The following is a 21,302-nucleotide window of genomic DNA, read 5'->3' as shown; positions in this document are numbered from 1 at the left end:
ATCCCATAAAATATTTTTTTCTAATTATTCTAAAAAAAATGTTGACAGTAAACCTTTAATTTCTTTATTTAAATTCATTCAGCAGCAGTCAAACAATTCACACATGTATGATTTTTCAGTCCGAAGCCTGAAACATAAGCTACAATTCCCCAAATACAAAAACACTAATATTTGTAGAATATTTTAGACATCTGTTTCTTACAGTTTAAATTAGAAACATGAGACTAAATGTGTAACAATGATGTGATATTTCACCAGAGACAGAAACAGAAATGACTTCAACATATGACTGTACAAACTCAAAGTGTGAATAATAATTTCATCTTTAAATTCAACAAGATTCAGTGTTTTTTTAATTCTATATTATTTTTCCCATTTTGTAGGTCTGACACTACAATATATATTCTAGAGTGAGTAATAACTTTTTAACCATAATTCAACCGTTTTTAATAAACTAAAAATCAAGTTAATAGAATTCATACATTTCTGACCATTGCTTCATTATCTTAAATTTCAACCAGAAATTCTAGAGTGAATAAGATTGATGCCAAAAAACAACAAATATAAAATAAAAACACAAATGGAAGAGTGAAAGAAAACTATGACAAAACAAGACACACATTTACATTTAGAGTGACTTGTGCGTCCGACTCACACACTGGTTGTATGTGTTACTTTTGCTTCTCATTTTGACAGAATATTTTTACGTTGACAAATACACTGACTAGTTTGTGTTGACAATTTCTGCACTTTAAAAATTTTCAAATTTTCAAATTCATGACTTCAGGAAGCAAAAGGCCAACAAGACTTACACACTGGTTGTTTGTGCTACTTTTTGTAAAATACAGAATATTTTGAGTTGAGAATTTTAGTATTTGAAAGCTTGATTTCAAATTCAGGGGCCAATACAAAATCGCAGTGTGGACCCTTACTTATATCATGTCATTCTTCTCTGTGCTAAATAATCAAACTCCAGTTGAATCTTGCTCAAAGGCATCACGGAAAAGTAACAGGCACGCAGAACAGGAAGTGGTATGGGCCTGGAGATCAGTCATTATAAAAATTACAAACGGTACGAGAGCAGATCTCAAGTTGGAAAGTGTTTTCACTGCAAACAATAAGGAGGCAGAGAGTTAAACTTTGATTCTACTGAGTGAGTAGTTTTAACAATTTTCTTTACACTATTTCTTTGTTTAGTTTTCCTCTGAGAAAATCAGTCAAATCCCATCAGAACCAGCCAAATAAGACTGTAACTAGCGTGGTCAATGGGGGTTGACTACCTTAGCGAGGGTCACAACAAAATGGCTACCATCTGGTATATTTGGTACAAACTGTAATCCATGGAGATAGAGTTAAAGCCAAAATTTCGAATCCTCCATAAAAAACAATGACATTTTCAGAGAGACAATTAGGTGATGCCGCCAAACCAAGTTACAGGTCAGATCTGTGGTATTCAAGGTATTTTAGGGCAACTACAATGAAATTAAGGCTTTAATATTGAGGAGAGCCTCATAATTCATAGTATATAATTTTCTTATTAGTGTTGACAGTGTAATGAACAACCACACTGGACTTCCGCTGCTCCTCATTGGTTTAAGAAAGATGTGAGATTCACATGTTGGGACCAGGCCAAAAAAATTCAATAATGGGTGGGTACTTCTGCTTTCAAAAGTTAGATCCCCATTCATTTTTCCCATAGAAAATGAAAGAGAAGAATTCAAAGTTTGATGGAGTCTTATTAAAGGTCCTGTACCTGATTTTGTACCATGTACAGTACAGATATGGTATAAAGTCTGTTGTGTGCTGTCTGCATCTAATTATAACACGTATTGGCCAATAATCAGGAAATGCATGTTCCCAAGCTAGTTGTTGCTAGCTTTACTGTCATAGCAAAACTCCGCACTAGTCTCTGAAAGTTGTGAAAACTGCTTATAAATCACAGTGAATAATTAGGATGTTCAGAATGCATAAGGTAAGTGAGGAATAACTTTGGACCACTACAAACCATTTAAAATTAACAAAAAATCTGGTACAGCGCCTTTAACTATATAATAACCAAAAAAAGGAAATATATCAAAGTAAGAAATCTAGGTTTTCAAATGAAATTATTGCATTATGATACTATTGTATGGAACAAATGAATGGGGATTTTTCTTCCAGAACCAGTGGTGGGTGGGCCCTTTTGAGCTGTGCAGTCCCCTCTGAGAACAGGGGCTGATGGGAGATGTAGTCTGTTCTATTTGAGGTGTAGCAGCATTCGCTCGGGCTGCTCCAGGTACTCCCTCCACATGTTGGAGAAACGACACATAGTGGCTCCGTCAATGATGCGGTGATCAGCTGACCAGCTGACCTTCATGATGTGGGCAGGAAGCACCTTCCCTAAGGAGTCGAACCGCGGCAACACCTGTAACACACAGACACAGTTATTTAAATCCATTGAATTGAATTGTTTTCAATCTTAAATCCGGTGTGGAGAGATCTGGGTGGCAGTCGAAGGCGGGGTCTCAACAACTGCTCTGGGAACATGGAATGTTAGGTTGCTGGGGGGAAAGGAGCCTGAGTTTGTGCGGGAGGTTGAGCGTTACCAACTAGATATAGTTGTCCGCACCTCCATGTATAGCTCGGAACCCAACACCTTGAGAGGGGCTGGACTCTCCATTTCTCTGGCGTGGCCTGCGGTGAGAGGCGGAGAGCTGGTGTGGGTTTGCTTAATGTCCCACAGCTCAGCCGCCACGTGTTGGAGTTCACCCCAGTGAACGAGAGGGTCGCATCCCTGCGCCTTCGGGTCGGGGACAGGTCTCTCACTGTTTTGTCGGCCTACGGGCCAAACAGCAGTGCAGAGTACCCGGCCTTCTTGGAGTCCCTGGGAGGGGTTACTTGACAGCGCACTGACTGGGGACTCCATTGTTCTACTGGGGGACTTCAACTCCCACGTGGGCAACAACAGTGACACCTGGAGTGGGGTGATTGGGAAGAACGGTCTCGCCCATCTGAACCCGAGTGGTGTTTTGTTATTGGACTTCTGTGCTAGTCACAGTTTGTCCATAACAAACACCATGTTCAAGCACAACGGTGTCCATCAGAGCACGTGGCACCAGGACAGCCTAGGTTGGAGGTCGATGATAGGGTAATGGACGAGGAGAATCCGACCAGTAGTCGAACCTCTGATTCAGGAGGAGCAGTGTAATTTTTGTCCCAGTCGCAGAACACTGGACCAGCTCTATGCTCTCCACTGGGTGCTTGAGGGTTCATGGGAGTTTGTCCAACCAATCCACAGGTGCTTTGTGGATAAGGAGAAGGCATTAGTCTGTGCCCCTTAGCTAAGGGCTGTCCGATCCCTGTATGACCACAGCAGGGGCTGTGTTTGCATTGCCAACAGTAAATCAGACCCTTTCCCAGTGCAAGTTGGACTCTGCCAGGGCTGCCCTTTGTCACTGTGTCTCTGCCATTTGTAGATGATGATGATGCCCTGATGACATCAAAGTGGCAAAGGGTCTCATAACTATCTCTATGTTGTATTTTTATATCTGATTATATCTGCAACTACATGAGAGTTAATGTAAAAAGAGCCACATTAAACACAGGATTCCCCTTTCAGCTGCTGTGCATATAATTTATAATAATTTGTCATTCCTCAAAATAAAATAATTAGTCGACTGATATAAATTTTGGCTGACGACCCCATTAACAACAGCCCTACTTCTTACTGTACCTGGATTTTTCCTAGAGCTCCAATAGCGACCTCTGGAGGCAGAATGACAGGTTTAGCATATGTCCCTCCAATCTGCAGACAGGACATCAAAGATCAGGTTAGAAAGCTTTCTGCATATGTAGGGTTCACTTTAGGGCTGCAAAAAGATTATTTTAGTAGTGGACTAGTTAGTAATAATTTTCTCGATTTGTTGACTACTCAAACGATTATTTCTATTGTACATTTAGACTTTCTGAATACATTTTAACCAAATAAAAAGGCTGAAAGTCAAGGCTTTTAAATAGTATTATCAATACATTTGTAAATATTCTCTGTTGTATGTAAGTTTTCTGGAGATGACACAAATCGCTTGTATGATTCCATGGAAATAGAAAGTTAGAAGAATGCTTTGGAATATTCTCCATGGAGATACTGTGGAATATTATAGCCAAAGGAGCAACATTTCCATGGAAACAAGGAGGAGAATGCCATTCTCCAGGGCAGATCAAATAAGAGTAAGGTTTATGGAGATGCAAGCCCGCTCACAGTAAGGTTGGGTAATGGTTTTATGTTTTTCAGTGCAACAAACACAACCAAAATGTAAAAGAATCATGCTTTGATCTTAGTCTATTTTTTGGAAAAAAATTACATACTGTGGCTTTAAAATCATAAACTGTTCCTTTTTTGACATTTTGATTTATTATTGCCACTGTCTTTGTTATAAAGTCTTTTAATCAAGTGTACTTCAAGTGTTTCGATAACTGTAACTGTTATCTGGACTATACAGACTTTAAAAGTCAGCTATGATTATTTTTTACACTCGACAAATCATGATTAGTTGATTAATTGTTGCAACCCTAGTTCACCCTATGTACTTGAACAGGTAAAATAAGTTGACATGTTACTGTGCCGTACCGATCCAATGTTGGACAAAGTAAAAGTCCCTCCGATCAGGTCAGACGTCCCCAGCTGTCCGGCTGCTCCCAAACTCTGCAGCCTGTTGAGCTCCTGAGCGATCTCCAACACACTCAACACCTGCACATTCTTCACATTAGGCACCAGCAAACCCTGAGCCGTGTCCATGGCCAGTCCAATGTTGTGAGATGCCTACACACAGAGAGCATAAGTCAGATGTAGTGTTGTCATGATAATAAAATTTCAAACTCTGAAGACATGATAATGGGGAATGTAGGCTTAACTTATGCATGATAACACTAAAGCATGATGGGGGGTGTAGGTCTACCTCACACACGATAAAACTAAAGCATGATGTTAGCTGTAGGCCTACCTTACATGCGGTAACACTAAAGCATGATTGGAAGTTGTAGGCCTACCTTATAAGTGATGTTCTGACAGGCTTCGTCCAGGGAGGCGTTGAGGATCGGGAAGTGCAGCAGACCCAGAGAGGCGGCCTGGAGCAGAGAGAACTGTTAACCCAGCAGACATTTTACCTGTCCAGCCAAAGCCATACATTATAACAAAACTTGTGTGACGTCACCCATAGCATGAAGCCCGTCAAAGCTAGCCGGTATAGCAGCTCATATGAAGACAAATTCCCTATTCCCCGAAGTTCCCTATTTCAAATTCCGAGCACATGTATCATATCAACCAAATAATGAATCAGGAATGAGTTTGTTGAAGGTAACGCCCCTTCCTGCCCGCACCAATGGTTGGCAGGTGGTGGGGGCTTAGCAACGAAGCACAATAGCTGTCAATCAAACCTGCTGCTAATGAGCAGCAGCAAACTCAGTGGAAAGAATGAGCTTCATTTGTCTGTTATTAAGTTCAGATCCTGATTTAGAGACAAAATAGCTAAACAAAAATCCCCAAAAGCATCATCACTAAACTCAGGTAAACTCCCAGGTAAAAGAAGTTATGTACTTTGTTCTAAATGACTTTGGAGAAAAGATGTCCACATTTGTCCACATTTGAGAGACCCATGACACAAATTAGTGGCTGTGGTTGTCTCAATTTAGGACTGTGGTTTGATGCCCGATTGCAGATCCTTCTGCATTCAAACAGGATGTAAGAGGGAGTGGCTGCTGAGACCACAGACCTCCCACAGCCCCAGTCTAACCTTTGCTTGTTGTGGCCCTGCGGCTCTGTGGCTGACTGTACCTTGATGAAGAAGGGCATGTAGCTCAGCCGGACTCCCTGGGATGCAGTGAGGGCCTGGAGGTCTTTGCGAAGCGTGACCAAACGGCTCAGGTCCACCTCGTCACAGTAGCCAAAATGAGGGATCTTCAGTGCAGCCGTCATCGTCTTCACCATCGCTTTGTGGAAACCTGCATTTAAAACATAAGTGGTTTTACATTTGCCATGAACAAATAATATACAAGTTAGACATTTATGGAATACTGTATAACATGAATAACTGGTTTTATGAAAATAATCACAGAATAAAATAAAATAAAACGGTGAACGAGAGGGTCGCGTCCCTGCGCCTTCGGGTCAGGGACAGGTCTCTCACTGTTGTGTCGGCCTACAAGCCAAACAGCAGTGCAGAGTGCCCGGCCTTCTTGGAGTCCCTGGAAGGGGTACTAGACAGTGCACCAACCGGGGACTCCGTTGTTCTCCTGGGGGACTTCAACGCCCATGTGGGTAACGACAGTGACACTTGGAGGGGCGTGATTGGGAGGAACGGCCTCCCCGATCTGAACCCGAGCGGTGTTTTGTTATTGGACTTCTGTGCTAGTCACAGCTTGTCCATAACAAACACCATGTTCGAGCACAAGGGTGTCCATCGGTGCACGTGGCACCAGGACACTCTAGGTCGGAGGTCGATGATCGACTTTGTTGTCGTGTCATCTGACCTCCGACCGCGTGTCTTGGACACTCGGGTGAAGAGAGGGGCTGAGCTGTCAACTGATCACCACCTGGTGGTGAGATGGATCCGCTGGCGGAGGAGGAAGCAGGACAGACCTGGCAGGCCCAAGCACATTGTGAGGGTCTGCTGGGAACGTCTGGCGGAGCCCTCTGTCAGGGGGGTCTTCAACTCCCACCTCCGGGAGAGCTTCTCCCTGATCCCGGGGGAGGTTGGAGACATGGACTCCGAGTGGGCCATGTTCTCCACCTCTATTGTCGATGCGGCTGCTCGTAGCTGTGGTCGTAAGGTCTGTGGTGCTTGTCGTGGCGGCAATCCCCGAACCCGGTGGTGGACACCGGAAGTAAGGGATGCCGTCAAGCTGAAGAAGGAGTCCTATCGAGCCTTGTTGGCTCGTGGGACTGCTGAGGCAGCTGATGAGTACCGGTCAAGCGTGCCGCGGCTCGGGCAGTCACAGAGGCAAAAACTCGGGGTTGGGAGGAGTTCGGGGAGGCCATGGAGGAGGACTATCGGACGGCCTCAAAGAGATTCTGGCAAACCGTCCGACGCCTCAGGAGGGGGAAGCAGTGCTTCACCAACACTGTTTACAGTGCGGGTGGAGAGCTGCTGACCTCGACTGGGGATGTTGTCGGGCGGTGGAAGGAATACTTTGAGGATCTCCTCAATCCCACTGTCACGAGGAGGAAGCAGAAACTGGGGACCCAGAGGCGGACTCGTCCATCACCCTGGCTGAAGTCACTGAGGTGGTTGGCAAGCTCCTCGGTGGCAAGGCTCCGGGGGTGGACGAGATCCGTCCTGAGTACCTCAAGTCTCTGGATGTTGTGGGGCTGTCTTGGCTGACACGTCTCTGCAACATCGCGTGGCGGTCGGGGACAGTACCTGTGGAATGGCAGACCGGGGTGGTGGTCCCTCTGTATAAGAAGGGGGACCGGAGGGTGTGTTCCAATTACAGGGGAATCACACTCCTCAGCCTTCCCGGTAAGGTCTATTCCAGGGTACTGGAGAGGAGAATCCGACCGATAGTCGAACCTCGGATTCAGGAGGAGCAGTGTGGTTTTCGTCCTGGTCGTGGAACACTGGACCAGCTCTATACTCTCCATCGGGTCCTCGAGGGCTCATGGGAGTATGCCCAACCAGTCCACATGTGTTTTGTGGATCTGGAGAAGGCATTCGACCGTGTCCCTCGTGGTGTCCTTTGGGGGGTGCTCTGGGAGTATGGGGTCCGGGGCTCTTTGCTAAGGGCTGTCCGGTCCCTGTATGACCGGAGCAGGAGCTGTGTTCGCATTGCCGGCAGTAAGTCAGACCTGTTCCCGGTGCATGTTGGACTCCGCCAGGGCTGCCCTTTGTCACCGGTTCTGTTCATTATATTTATGGACAGAATTTCTAGGCGCAGCCAGGGGCCGGAGGGGGCCTGGTTTGGGAACCACAGGATTTCATGTCTGCTGTTTGCAGATGATGTTGTCCTGATGGCTTCTTCGAGCCAGGACCTGCAGCAGGCACTGGGGCGGTTTGCAGCCGAGTGTGAAGCGGCTGGGATGAGAATCAGCTCCTCCAAATTCGAGGCCATGGTTCTTGACCGGAAAAAGGTGGTTTGCTCTCTCCGGGTGGTGAGTCTCTGCCCCAAGTGGAGGAGTTCAAGTATCTCGGGCTCTTGTTCACGAGTGAGGGAAGGATGGAGCGGGAGATTGACAGGCGGATCGGTGCAGCGTCTGCAGTGATGCGGTCGCTGTATTGGTCCGTTGTGGTAAAGAAGGAGCTGAGCCGGAAGGCGAAGCTCTCGATTTACCGGTCAATCTACGTTCCTACCCTCACCTATGGTCATTAGCTCTGGGTAATGACCGAAAGGACAAGATCGCGGATACAAGCGGCTGAAATGGGCTTCCTCCGCAGAGTGGCCGGGCGCACCCTTAGGGATAGGGTGAGGAGCTCGGTCACACGGGAGGAGCTCGGAGTAGAGCCGCTGCTCCTACACGTTGAGAGGAACCAGTTGAGGTGGCTCGGGCATCTGCTCAGGATGCCTCCTGGACGCCTCCCTAGGGAGGTGTTCTGGGCATGTCCCACCGGGAGGAGGCCCCAGGGAAGACCCAGGACACGCTGGAGGGACTATGTCTCTCGGCTGGCCTGGGAACACCTTGGGGTCCCACCGGAGGAGCTGGAGGACGTGTCCGGGGTGAGGGAAGTCTGGGAGTCCCTGCTTAGACTGCTGCCCCCGTGACCCGGCCCCGGATAAGTGGAAGAAAATGGATGGATGGATATGTAGATCATTTGCCTGGCCAGTCCAGAATATGTTTTTTGCCTGAACAGCCAAGACCACACAAGCAAAAGGTTTCTGTATTTTTTTACACAGAGGGATACCAGTGGACAGACCATCAACCTGTCAATCAACAGTGACCAGACTCAGATCTTTGTAAAGTACAGTACTAAAGTGTGTATGGGTGCCAAGCAAGTGGATCATAACTTTAAATTTTGTTTACTGTAAAGTGCAATATTGCTATTAAACAACTTAATAGTAGGAACAAGTCCTCTTCATAGTGTAATTGTGTTTTGCATTAAATGGCTACGTGGCCTTTGAGCATCTGGGCATAACCTGTTCAATAGAGGGGCCGGTGAAAAGCAAAATTTTATAAGCACTTTAGCCACAAATGCAGGACAACCTAGGACTCTCAAACATGCATGTCATCAGTCTGACCTTTGAGCGGCTCTGTCATGTCCTTCCCACTGAACACAGGTTTGGGCATGGCTGGGGGAGGTTTGGTCACCATGGGGATCTGTGGTTTGGTTGCCATGGCAGCAGGAGCAGGAGGTGGGGGCTGGATCTCCTGGACCGGTGCTGGAGGTAAAATGGCTCCCGTTTGTTTGGCCAGGAAGTTCAGGATGTCTTCTTTTAGGATACGGCCATCTTTGCCTGTCCCCACCACCTCACTCAGCTTTATCTAGAATACAACAAGAGCTATTATTTGGGTTATGTCTTTTTTTGTAAAAACTACTAACCCTGTAGTTTAGACCTCTACGAACATGTTCTGAAATGCCCTTGTGTGTTAGATGCCCTCCCTCTTTCTCCATGGGGTCTTATGCTGTGTAAATGCTGATAAACCTGTAGTAAAGAGCTCTACAAACACAACTAAAATGCATGGAATTCTTGTATTAGTTAAGCAGTTCAGATTTCTGTCTTCTCTCAAATTTTACATACGTGCTAATTATTTCCCAGTTTACTTCGGTAGGACTTGCTGGAAATATTTATCATAGTTAATGCCAGTCAAATAACTTTATAAATAAAAGTTGGGAAAAGTAAAAATAGGTAGAGCTGACTTCTAAAAAGCAATCGCTAATCTCTAATGTCATCTATACATAAAATTTCATCTCAAATGCAAAGGTAATTTAAGAGCAAGGAACATATTTTCCAGACAGTTTAACACATCACAGTCGGGGTGGCCTAGTTGATGCGAGTGTGGTGCTTACATTGTTCTCCATGGCCAGGCGCCTCACAGCGGGGGTGGCCTGGGTCTTGTGTCCCTTGATTTCCTGATGGGTGTGCTCCTCTCGGGCCATGGCTGGAGTCTCCACCACATCCTCCTCTTGGATCACCTCTGGACAAGCACAGCACACTCACAGTTGGCATGGGTGAAGATTTTACCCAGGATTTTATGATGCATTGTGATATTCAATGCAGAAAATCTATGTGGTGTACTTAGAGGAGGTATTTTACTTCTATGGGGTATTAACTACAAAGACATAACGTATTTAGATCACCACATCACCCGTCATTTACCGTCAGTTTCCCCTGCTCTCCACACTTAGTCACTCCCGCTTTAGAGTGCTATGACAACACAATCAGTGCGCATCCCACTAATAAAACTACTGTAGATCGCATCAGCTTTGTCAAGTTACTGTGTAGAGTTTTGTATCACGTTTTTGTATATTTATGGAGAGTTGCCGTGTGGGAGTGAGGGTGACGTAGGCTTGTGGGCTGAACATTGCACAGAATCTTGCAGCTAACTGTAAGGAAGGTTCGAATAGGACCCAGGAGACCTGGGATGACATGTAAAACCTCTTCAGGCATGTTTTTGATGAGAGAACAACATTATAACACAGGAGCATTAAAACATGGTAGAAAGCTAAGACAAATTTGATTTTGCATAATACCCCCATTTTAACCCATCAAACAATTTTATTGGCCATCATATTATAGAATTTACTGCTTGTAGCGTGAACAGAGCAATGTATTTGTTTGTCTAATCTAAGAAACAAAGTCACTATTTCTCTTCTACGCCCACATAAGTCCTGACCTGATCCAGACTCGGTCTCGATGTCCACCAGTGGTGTGCCAACCAGAGCCGTGGCGTCCACCTCATAGTACAGTTTCCTGATGACACCATCGTACCGGCTTGTGATGGTCACCGATGCTTTGTCACTCTGCACCTCACAGATACTGTCGAACTGAGACACTTTGTCCCCCTCCTTCACGTACCTGACACAACACAGTTATACACAAGTTACACCAGAGTTACACACAAATTACTGAACAAAAAGATTGCCACTTACAGCTTCTTTCAGAATAATACTGTTTAGGAAGATGAAAAAAATCAGCTTATTGGACATAATCAGATTTGAAACATACCATTCTTTCACAGTGACCTCCGTGATTCCTTCTCCGATGTCAGACAGTTTGAACTGTACAACGGGTCCATGGTTCACTAAAAAAACAAAAGGTATGGTATAGCTGGGATTTGGATAACAAATTGCTGAATACATAGTTGCTTTCCGAGTTAAATTACTTTCACACAATATGTTAAGATATATACAAATGTATTGTGGAATGTATTGTGGAAACACATTAACTAAAATAACTTTTTAATAAAGCATTTCTAAAATTCTAATAAAGGACTTTTAACATTTATAATTAGAGTGCCTTGAATGTTTTTGTAAAGCCCTGGATGGAACTTTGCTATGGTAAAGAGACTTACTATGGTATTTTGGCACTATCATTAGTCTTCATTTGATATTCATTGGGTTGTTGCTGCAAAGCAGTCACAGCCACAGTAGTGAAAATGTACTGGGCAGTGGGGGAGAAGTGACATGTGTCAAATCAATACATCAATAATGAATCCAATCAATATCAAGCAACAAAGAAAGACAAGAACATGAGTGGACATTACTTGAGTGGATTACTACTCACCAATGGCCGTGTGGAACGTCCTCCAGCTGACCCTGCGCAGGCTCCGCTCACTTGTGAAGGCTAAAGACTGGACACTGGGCTCTGACCTGAAGGTATGAGTTCGGAAACAGCGGCGGCGGTACTGCTGACTCAGCTGAACACAAACACAATGGGCTGTGAGAAGTTTCATTTAAAACAAATAAACATCTGTCTATGAGAACGCTGTATCAAGGGAGCAGATTTTAAAATATTTGAGATATATGATGTTTTTAAATCTAGATCAGCCAGTGACTGATAAGGTCTGCTGATATTTTGAGGCCAATATATAGGGCTGATTTGGATCACTTCCTCCAAATTATATAATAGGTGACAACTATAAACTTAATTATGATACTGCAGGGCACGAGTTTCGATGTCACTCATTGTACATTTACTCTTGTTGTAAAAGTTTTGCCATCTCTGTGTTGGGAAAAATGGAATTTTAAGGCAAACTTGTTTACTTGACAATAATCTGTATTGTAAACTAGGCCCTTAATATTGACAGGCCTTTTGGCTACATGAAATTTTAACCCATGCATTCATCAGAGCTCTACCTAAACGGGTCAGTGGCCTTGTTCACATGCATAACAACCTCTTTTTATAATCTGAAATCTGGACCTTTAAGATGGCATGAATGACAAATAAACTGCTAAATATGATGTGAGTAATCAGATTGACCATGATCAGAGAGAATTTTGATAATTTTGCTGCTTACATGTCATTTTAATTATCTTATAACTACAAAAATCTGACATTAATCACATTTTGAGCGTGCATGTAATCGCAGCCAGGGTCACTGTCGGGGTGAGTAGCCTATAAGAATAAACTGAGCACATTTCATTCATCGGCTGTAAAACCTGACAGGTGAGGTGATGCAAGGTGGAAAAGGACAAAATAAGACTCATCGACAACTACAGCTCTAGTGATTCAGGTGAATGACAGCGGACATGGGCTGATCATAACGATAACCAGTTGGTATATGTTTGATTAAATACGGTTCTCTGATTGTCACACCATGTCTTCCTGTGTGTTTTGGTTTATGCCTCTTGATGCTAACATTAGCATTCACTGTATCACATGGAGGTTGCATCTCGTTCTGACAGAATTAAAAGCCGATACAGTTTCTGCTAACGGTGGACACTGCAGCGGCTCACACACAGGCTCGATGAAAGCGTGCATCATGAATCAGGTTGAGTTTATTTCTCACCAGTCGCCTGAAAACAGTGAAGGAGCCCCTTGTCACCGCCGCCATCTTTGATCCCTGTCCCGGCCGCTGTGACGTCACTCCGCACGCCCCTCTCAGCAGCCAATCAGAGCGCGCCCGGTTTCACTGGACAAACGGGTGAACAATGGTACACAGCGGTCAAACGAGAGATTACATGAACATGATTAGATTTAACAAATTTTACTGAAGTTATTTATTTTTATTATTTCGCCTTTGCACAAGAAGAAATGTATTATTTATAGGAAAATGTGTTTTGTCCATTGACTGTAGAGTACTGCTTAAAAATATATATTATTTTAGTAAAAGCGGAAGTTCAATCAGTCAACTGGACAAAACGTTGTAGGAGTGAAGATGAAGCTTGGATGAGCAGCGAAACGTCTTCACTCCTACAACGTTTTGTCCAGTTCACAGATTTAACTTTGGCTTTTACTATGGATCAGACCTGAACGGATGACATCAATGCACTTTTTACGTAAAAAAGAAAAGAAAAGAAAAAGATTTAGGGACTTGAAATAATGTAAAAGAAAAAAGGCTGATTCAACCCAGAATGGTTGATTTGATTGAAAATTTCTTTCTTTCTTATCTTATTTCACCTGCCTTAATGTTATTTAATCAGGTGGTTGACAAAATAAAATAAATACAGAAAATTCAAACGCCTCTGGACAGGTAGCTGCAGATCATGCTAGCAAGTCCGGGATTTTTTTAGTTTGTGCCAAAATGACTGCAATGCTGCAGAATCCTGTGTGTAATACCATAAAATAATATTGGAAAAATGAGTAACTACAGTGCTGTGGGCCAACAAGGCTCGATAGTGCTCATTCACCCTGACGACCTCCCTTAGTTGCGGTGTCCACCACCAGGTTTGGGGGTAACCACTGAGACAAGCACCACAGCTATGATCGGCTGCATCGACTCGGAATGTCCCCAGCCTCCCCTGGGATCAGGGAGAAGCTCTCCTGGAGGTGCGAGTTGAACCCCCCCTCCCCCGACAGAGGGCTCTGCCAGACGTTCCCAACAGACATTCACAGTACGCTTAGTCCTGCCAGGTCTGTCTAGCTTCCTCCGCCAGCGGATCCAACTCACCACCAGGTGGTAATCGGTTGACAGCTCTCTTCACTCGAGTGTCCATGAACAGCACTTGGGTTCAGATCAGGGAGGTCCTGATCATGCCCCTTCAAGTGTCACTGTTGTTGCCCACGTGGGAGTTGAAGTCCCCCAGTTGAACAATGTAGTCCCCAGTCGGTGCACTGTCTAGCACCCCTCCCAGGGACTCCAAGAAGGCCGTATACTCTGCATTGCTGTTTGGCCCGTAGGCTGACACAACAGTGAGAGACTAGTCCCCGACCCAAAGGTGCAGGGACATGACCCTCTCATTCATTGGGGTGAACTCTAACACGAGGCAGCTGAGCTATGGGGCAATAAGCAAGCCCACACTAGCTTGCCGCCTCTCCCCATGGGCAACGCTAGAGGAAGGGAGAGTCCAGCCCCTCTCAAAGAGTTGAGTTCCAGAGCCCAAGCTGTGCGTGGAGGTGAGGCTGACTATATCTAGCCAGTAACGCTCAACCTCCCGCACAAACTCAGGCTCCTTTTCCCCCAGTGGAGTGTCCCTAGAGCCAGTTTCCATGTTCGGAAATCCAGTTGTTGAGGCCCCCGCCTTTGACCGTCACCCAGATCTCCATGCACCAGCCTTTCATGGACACTCTCGCAGGTGATGGGTCCACGGGAGGATGACCCCAAGTCGCTCCTTCTGCTTAGCCTGGCCAGGCCCCGTGGGGAAAGGCCTGGCCACCAGGTGCTCGATGGCAAGCACCCACCTCAGGCCTAGCTCCAGGGTGGGGCCCCAGTAACACCAGTCCGTTAAGTAGCTAGCCTTGATTTGGTGCTCATCATGAAAGGCTTCTGAACCGCTTTTACTCTGACCCATCCCCCAGCACCTGTTTGCCATGGGTGACCCTACCAGGGGCATTAATCCCCTGACAACATAGCTCCCGGGATCATTTGGGTGCTCAAACCCACGTTTGGAAATCTGAGCATGTGTATAAGAGCAACCAATGAGCCAATCACGAGTGAGAGTGTTGAAGGTAAGGGCCCTTCCCGCCTGCGCTGCTGGTTTTCCAGGGGGCGGTTAGCAATTGAACCTGTTGCAAACGCTAGACATTTTTTCATTAGAATATTAATTGGAGCCAGAGCTGATGGAGCACCCATGCTTATTCACTGTTTGGAGCTCGGTGGCTCTCGGGCTAGATATGTCCATTTATATATAATGTCTTTGGGTCGGAAGGGCTGATGGTGCAGATTGGCAGCCTCACTTTTTTTCAGCTGCAGCTACAATAGTAGCATATCATAAAGTGTGGAGTGAATGAATAATCCACTAATGGATAAAGTACTCTGGGTGTCTTGAAATGAGCTATATAAATTCAATGTATTATATGATATTATTAAATCCTCATGTCTGGACTCCTTATCTATAAAATGTAAGATGTATTTAATATGTCTGCTTTTGCCAGTGTGTAGGTGTGTGTGACAGAAGGTGCGGTGTTATTAGAAGTGGAAGACGAGCTCTCCCTGCAGAGCCAAGTACTCCGTGGATGGTCTGATTTACCCCGCTGTGGTGCTATGGGTGAGAAAGCAGCTCTGCAGGGTGTGCTTCGACCAGTACAACAATGAAGATTAACTGGAGCTGAGCAGCCTGCTGAGCCCTGAAGAGCTGAATGGGCCCACAGGCTCCAGGAGGGTTAGAGACACCTCAGAAACACCTCCGTCAGCTCATTCGTGCCATCATCACTCAGCTCCAACAATGTCTTCAACTTCCAGCTCTTTCAATTTCAATTTGATTTCTTCCCCCATTACAGCACTGAAACAGCCTTTCTGAAAGTCACCGACAACACGGCATTTTCCTGGTTCTCACCATTGGAATCCAGTTTAATGGTGATGGGTGGGTCCCACAGTTTTAGCTCTCTCTGACCCGTCGCAGCACACCCTGCATTTACAACAAAGACTGCGTATTGAAATGCAACATATTTGCATTGACTGTTGTTTTAAATCTCTTTGAAAAAGATCTTGAAAGTATTTAACAGGTAACAACACAGGCTAATTCAAATGTTTAAATGCATTATTGCTCAGTTGCTGATCCTAAGACGAATAATTATTTAAAATGAACTGGGACTCTGTCTTTTCCTTAGCATCCCTTCTCATGTGTTCTCTCTTCCTCACTCACTCCTGCTCTGCCCATCCCTGCTCCTCTGTGTTATGCAGAAGTGGACAAAAGCAGACACAAATAAAACAGCTCACACAGAGATCAGGGAGAGAAGGAGAGTAATGACTGCAGAGACAAATACTCTGCATATTAAGCTACAAATGCTGTGTTTTATTACAATTCGACTTTTGACAAACTGAAAATAAGCGTAATGAGGAAATGCATTTAGATTAACAAATACATGTACTGCATTTATGCAAACCCAGTTCGCCCACTATGAGATGTTAAGTGTTTGTTACTCATCACTACAGGTGAGCTGTGTACTAGAGAAATGGAGCAGGAGTTTTGCAGTGGGTGTGGAGGCTATTTATCACATTGTGGGGAGTAAATGCTGTACACACTCACATTATGCTAAAAACATGGAAACATCTATGTGATTGTGTGTAACTTGGGTGCCTGTACTGTGTGCAGGACCCAGCCTTCATGCCCCCTTCTCCTCTCTTCTGGGCATTTGGAGGGAGAGAGCCGAGCACTGGTCTGGACCAAACCTCCCACATGGTGATGCTGTGGTACATGTGCGGCTTCCACACAGGCTCCTACTTGGTCAGTGCTACACACTACATCACATCACATTATTGTACATAAGGCACAAGGCCAGTGTGTTGTCTCCGTGTGTTCTCTTCTACAGGCCCAGCAGCAGCTCAAGCCGTCCTCCAGGAACTGAGCAGAGACTGGACCTGGGACTGGAAACTTTGTATTGTTCTGTTCCTGGACAAAGATGTATATATTGTTTACCTACAAAGATGTGTTTTTGTTACATTCTTTTATTTCATTTGAAATCTCATTTACTTTAAGTTAAGAGATAAATTAAAAACAACTGAAGTACTATACAAGATTTTGAGAATTGTTCTGTTGATTGAATCTTGTTTGACATTTTTTAACTGGTTCTGTACAGAGTGTTCAAAAATTAAATAAACACATTTTACAGGTGTGTAAAGTCTTATATTGGTGTGATTTCCAGTCTGATCAGTGCTGAGTGGGTGGTCCACTGGTGTTAATGCACAAATCTCTAGAGTCCAGTGTACACCGACTACACTGTTGGAGCCAGGACTCAAACTTCCAAAGCAGACGCTGCATAACCACTGAACCACCAGCTGTAGAGGGTTAACCTCTGAGTGGTCTACATACATTCACTTTGGCATTGCAATCTTGTGTATATGTACTGGAGGGAAATAAAATAGTTTTATCATTGCAGTTGCATGTGACAATACTCTGAAATACGTTTTTGACTACTCCTCGCACTCTTAAAGGGCCCATCTGATCCATGTTATAATGTTGTTCACATACATACTCAGTCGTGTTTTGTTTCATCCACATGTGTTTAATACACATCCTTCATATTCACCAAAGGTCTGTGTGACTCGTTGAGGGATTTACGGTTCTTGAAAGGTTTGCCGTCAGCTGATCTCCATAGAAACATTAAAAAAAGCTCAAAAAAGTCAATTTAGCATAATAACCTCTCTTTAATCCTTAGAAGTATTAATGTGAAAAAGTTGGCCTTTGTCCCTTTTAACAGTATTATGATTTGGTTTTTGCACATGTCTGTTCATTTTCAATAACTTCAATACTAAACTAAACAGAACTATCCCGGGTTTGTTTTGTTTAGTTGTAATCAGTTAAATCACCACACATTTGTTAGTTAAATATATTTTATTTAGTTAAATGTGTTTCTTCAGTTCAATCCAATAATCCCCTTACCTGCATCTCCACATGGTCCAGACAAAGAGAGGGCGTGCCCTATGTTGGCCATTTTATAGGCTTGAGTGGGGTCGTGGGCCGGACCATGTGGAGGGGAAAAACTGGTTTAAGTTTATTTCTTTGTGTTAATGTCTTGTGTATTTTCGTTTCATGAACTAAGTGGTTAATGTTTATTTAGTTAAACACTGTTAGTAAAGGGACTTGGGCCCGAGAGATGCTTTTATGGAACATAGTGCTTATGTTACTCCCACCGCCCCCTGGACCAGAGATGGAGTATACCGGGGGCGGAGCTTCCGGTACAGGAAAGTATTTTAGTCTGAGTAATTAGACAGATGAAAAACACCAGTGTAGCCAGGGTACTCGTGGCTTTTGTCTCAGTTGTTTAAGTTTGGTTGCTTAGTTTTCGTTGAGCACCGTTAATTTTTGTAAATATGGGTTATTTTTTGTGTTCACGGTGTACCACTACACGGGAATAAATTGTGTCTAATGGGACTTCTTTTGAGTCTGCCTCCTATTTTGATCACTCGGGCCAGCTTCCCCACAATTAAGTACTTTAATGCTTGCATCCCACATAGAAGAAGCACAGAGATGTGGATTTTGAGACATTTTTACTGTACACGATGTGAGCAGAGGAGCAGATATGAACAACACAAGCCCAGAACATGCAGAAGACTGGAGACATGCAACCACGTCCTCCCAACCCCAAAAAATATACCCCACTCTAACACAAAAGTGTAAGTCCAATATATCATGTTTGTACAGTAAAACTCAAATGTACACATAAGTCATTCCAGTGTCCAGTGCATTCGGAAAAAACTATACATCCAAAACTTTAATATGGAAGTCTGTACAACATATTTATCTCATGTTGTCTCTACTCTTGTGTATAAACGACTCTTCAGACCTAACATTTTGCATATTTTCAGCTCCTCTGGTGGGAGCGCTCCATAAAGTGTTAGTGAGTGATCAGCATTACATTGTGAACAGTTTTGAGTTGGCAGAAGCAGACAGGAGCAGACAGGAGTACAGCTGTGAAGGATAAATCATGTAAGAAAAATCTTGATTATAGATATACAAAATAAACCATTAGAAATTAAGGGCTAAAAAGATAACTGTACAAATTTGAGAAGCAATGACTGCAAAATATGAAGTGAATGATACGTTACTGAGAAATCCAGAATCTAAAATAACCAAATACTTGGTATTACTTAATTATTATTACATTATAAATATTTATTTTAAAGGAACTGTATGTAGGACAGGTCATGTTAAACCTCAGAACCTCTAGAATTCACTATCTGAGCTGCAGAGGCTGCACTAGCATTAATTAATGATTAGCTGCAGGTGCAATGGCTTAGGTAGTGATGATTCAGGACAGAGAGGGTCTTTTAAGTTTAAAACAGATGGAGTTCAGTTTTGAAACTGGCAACCCAAATGAGAGACTCGTGTGAGGCTCATTCTGCTTCTTCTGATCGGATAATCAACTTCAGAATCAAAGAGGCAAATTATAACATAAACAACTTGGCCATCATGTCCAATGTTTTTGTAATTAAGAATAAATCAGTGTCACAGTTGTTATCAGTAAAACCTGTATTTGATTCAAACATGTTTACTTTGTATCTGGGGACACAGGTCATGATTTGAAATTTAAAATCAAAACTACAGTTCGTTTAATGTATAAAATATATTTCTCACAATGACAATTATTTGTTCCTGTCTGCTTCTTCAAACTAACAACAAATAGAAAATAGTTCAATTATTGTACGTTAACTTGTAAAATGTGTTTTTTATGTTCAAAAGACTGGTCATAGTAAGTCATTACTTTACTGAAAATTATACCTTAGAATGCAATATTTTGTTGCAATACAAACTTATGCTTTATGGATGTTCTAGTAATAATGTGTTCAAAACTAAATCAATTTCATTTGGCTGTGAAACTTTTTGTCTTAAAAATGGACAATGCAGCTGCTAAAGTTCAAGTTTGGAGTGTTGTGCCTTTCGGACATTCATAATGCCAAATCTAGATTTCATTTGTGTCCAGTCTCTTTTCTATACTTTCACCTGTCTCTTGTGGAAGCCCCTGTACAAAAGAGGTAGAGTGTGTGGTTAGTTTAAATTTGGGAATTTTTTTAAAGGACTTTGGAAATTTGGGCAGTTCTAACATTTTATACTAATAGAATAATCTAAAACCAACTTATGTACAGTGCAGCAGAGTGCTATTAGTGTAAACAACACAACTGTACTAGATGTCCACAAACACACCACAACACCAGGATAATAAAGTCTAATGAGAGAGTAGAAAGGCTTAAAAAAAGACAAGATTCTGAGTCTTTGAGCTCCTCTGTAGATCAGAGCGCCCCCTGGTGATCAGTGCCAGTGCACGCTCCAACTGAAGGAAGAGAAGAGTCCAGGGGTGCACAATGTCCAATAGGTACAATCGTTTTGCCTGGACAAGGAGGTCCAGTGTGTCCAGGAGGGAGGCCACATTATTAGGTACACCCTCTTTTCCACAGAACAAGTAGAGCAGTCAGACATAATACGGCCCAGATAGTGTAGCGTTTCAGAGGCATTAATTAAAATAAGATTAGTTAAGTTTCATATTTCATACTAAATCTAGTCTTACATTAGCTTCCATCACATTGGAGCAAAAATGACCAAAGAGGGTAATAATAATTAAAACAGTGAGCAATGATAAAAGGCCCTCACAACCTTTGTGAGGGGCACACTTCAGTTATAACAATAACAATAATGATGATAATATTTTTTCCTTCAATTTTTTTTACGCTCAAACGATAAAAGATAAAAAGATGTGACTTGATGTCACATTGTTCCCCATTATGAAAAGCCTCTCCGTAAATTCTCTTACAATAGTTTGTCTTTTATTCATTTTTTAAAAGAAAATTTGAAAGGGACTCTAGAGAGCCATTTTAAAAGATAAAGCCCCAATTTGTGTATCTTTATGTCCAGCTCACAAATCTGCATGTGCAGATCCATTCAAATCTGACAATGTTTGTGAAAGATAGAATTTTTTAAAATTTTCCCCAAAATTGACATTTTGAAAAATGATCACGACCGCACTTAGCGTTCTATTTGAAATGTAATTGGTAATCTTTAATTGCACATGGATTTAATGTCTTTTGGTCAAGTTTGAAGTGAAGATGAAAACTGTTAGAGGAAATGTCAAGAGTGATTTTGATTTTGTCCCGGATTTGATGCAATACGGCCGACATCTTGTAGGGTTTAGGGCAGGGCCATAATATAATTTTTTACATGTCTTGACATGGCCTATTATTTGATGCTAAGTTTCATTTGTGCACATTGAAAATTTTCCAGGCCGCGCTCCCATTGGGGTCTTCCCTCAAAATTAGAGCTCACTAAACTCTTAATTTTTGATATCACTTAATTGTCTATATT

General features: G+C 43.3%; 1 protein-coding gene across 1 annotated transcript; it reads right to left on the bottom strand.

The window, feature by feature from the left end:
• Positions 1 to 54: 54 nt before the first annotated feature.
• Positions 55 to 12,990, bottom strand: dbt (dihydrolipoamide branched chain transacylase E2). Its single transcript, XM_033965344.2, has 11 exons — positions 12,917 to 12,990; positions 11,692 to 11,824; positions 11,134 to 11,209; positions 10,802 to 10,983; positions 9,975 to 10,102; positions 9,205 to 9,448; positions 5,810 to 5,976; positions 5,026 to 5,103; positions 4,607 to 4,798; positions 3,713 to 3,784; positions 55 to 2,404 (listed from the first exon to the last, which is right to left on the bottom strand). Exons 1-11 carry the CDS (start codon positions 12,959 to 12,961, stop codon positions 2,237 to 2,239), a joined length of 1,485 nt encoding a protein of 494 aa, XP_033821235.1. The 5' UTR covers positions 12,962 to 12,990; the 3' UTR covers positions 55 to 2,236.
• Positions 12,991 to 21,302: the final 8,312 nt, after the last annotated feature.

Source organism: Periophthalmus magnuspinnatus, chromosome 4, assembly GCF_009829125.3.
Source record: "Periophthalmus magnuspinnatus isolate fPerMag1 chromosome 4, fPerMag1.2.pri, whole genome shotgun sequence".
In the NCBI taxonomy this organism is placed as follows: domain Eukaryota; kingdom Metazoa; phylum Chordata; class Actinopteri; order Gobiiformes; family Gobiidae; genus Periophthalmus; species Periophthalmus magnuspinnatus.
This window is presented reverse-complemented; position numbering and strand designations above follow the sequence as displayed.

Excerpts from the sequence above, each read along its gene's own strand:
- dbt (XM_033965344.2), bottom strand. The coding sequence starts at position 12,961 with ATGGCGGCGGTGACAAGGGGCTCCTTCACTGTTTTCAGGCGACTG. Across the intron at positions 10,984-11,133 it reads GAGGTCACTGTGAAAGAATG|GTACGTGAAGGAGGGGGACA; the intron begins GTATGTTTCAAA and ends GTGTTGTGTCAG. Across the intron at positions 2,405-3,712 it reads GAGCTCTAGGAAAAATCCAG|GTGTTGCCGCGGTTCGACTC; the intron begins GTACAGTAAGAA and ends TGTGTGTTACAG.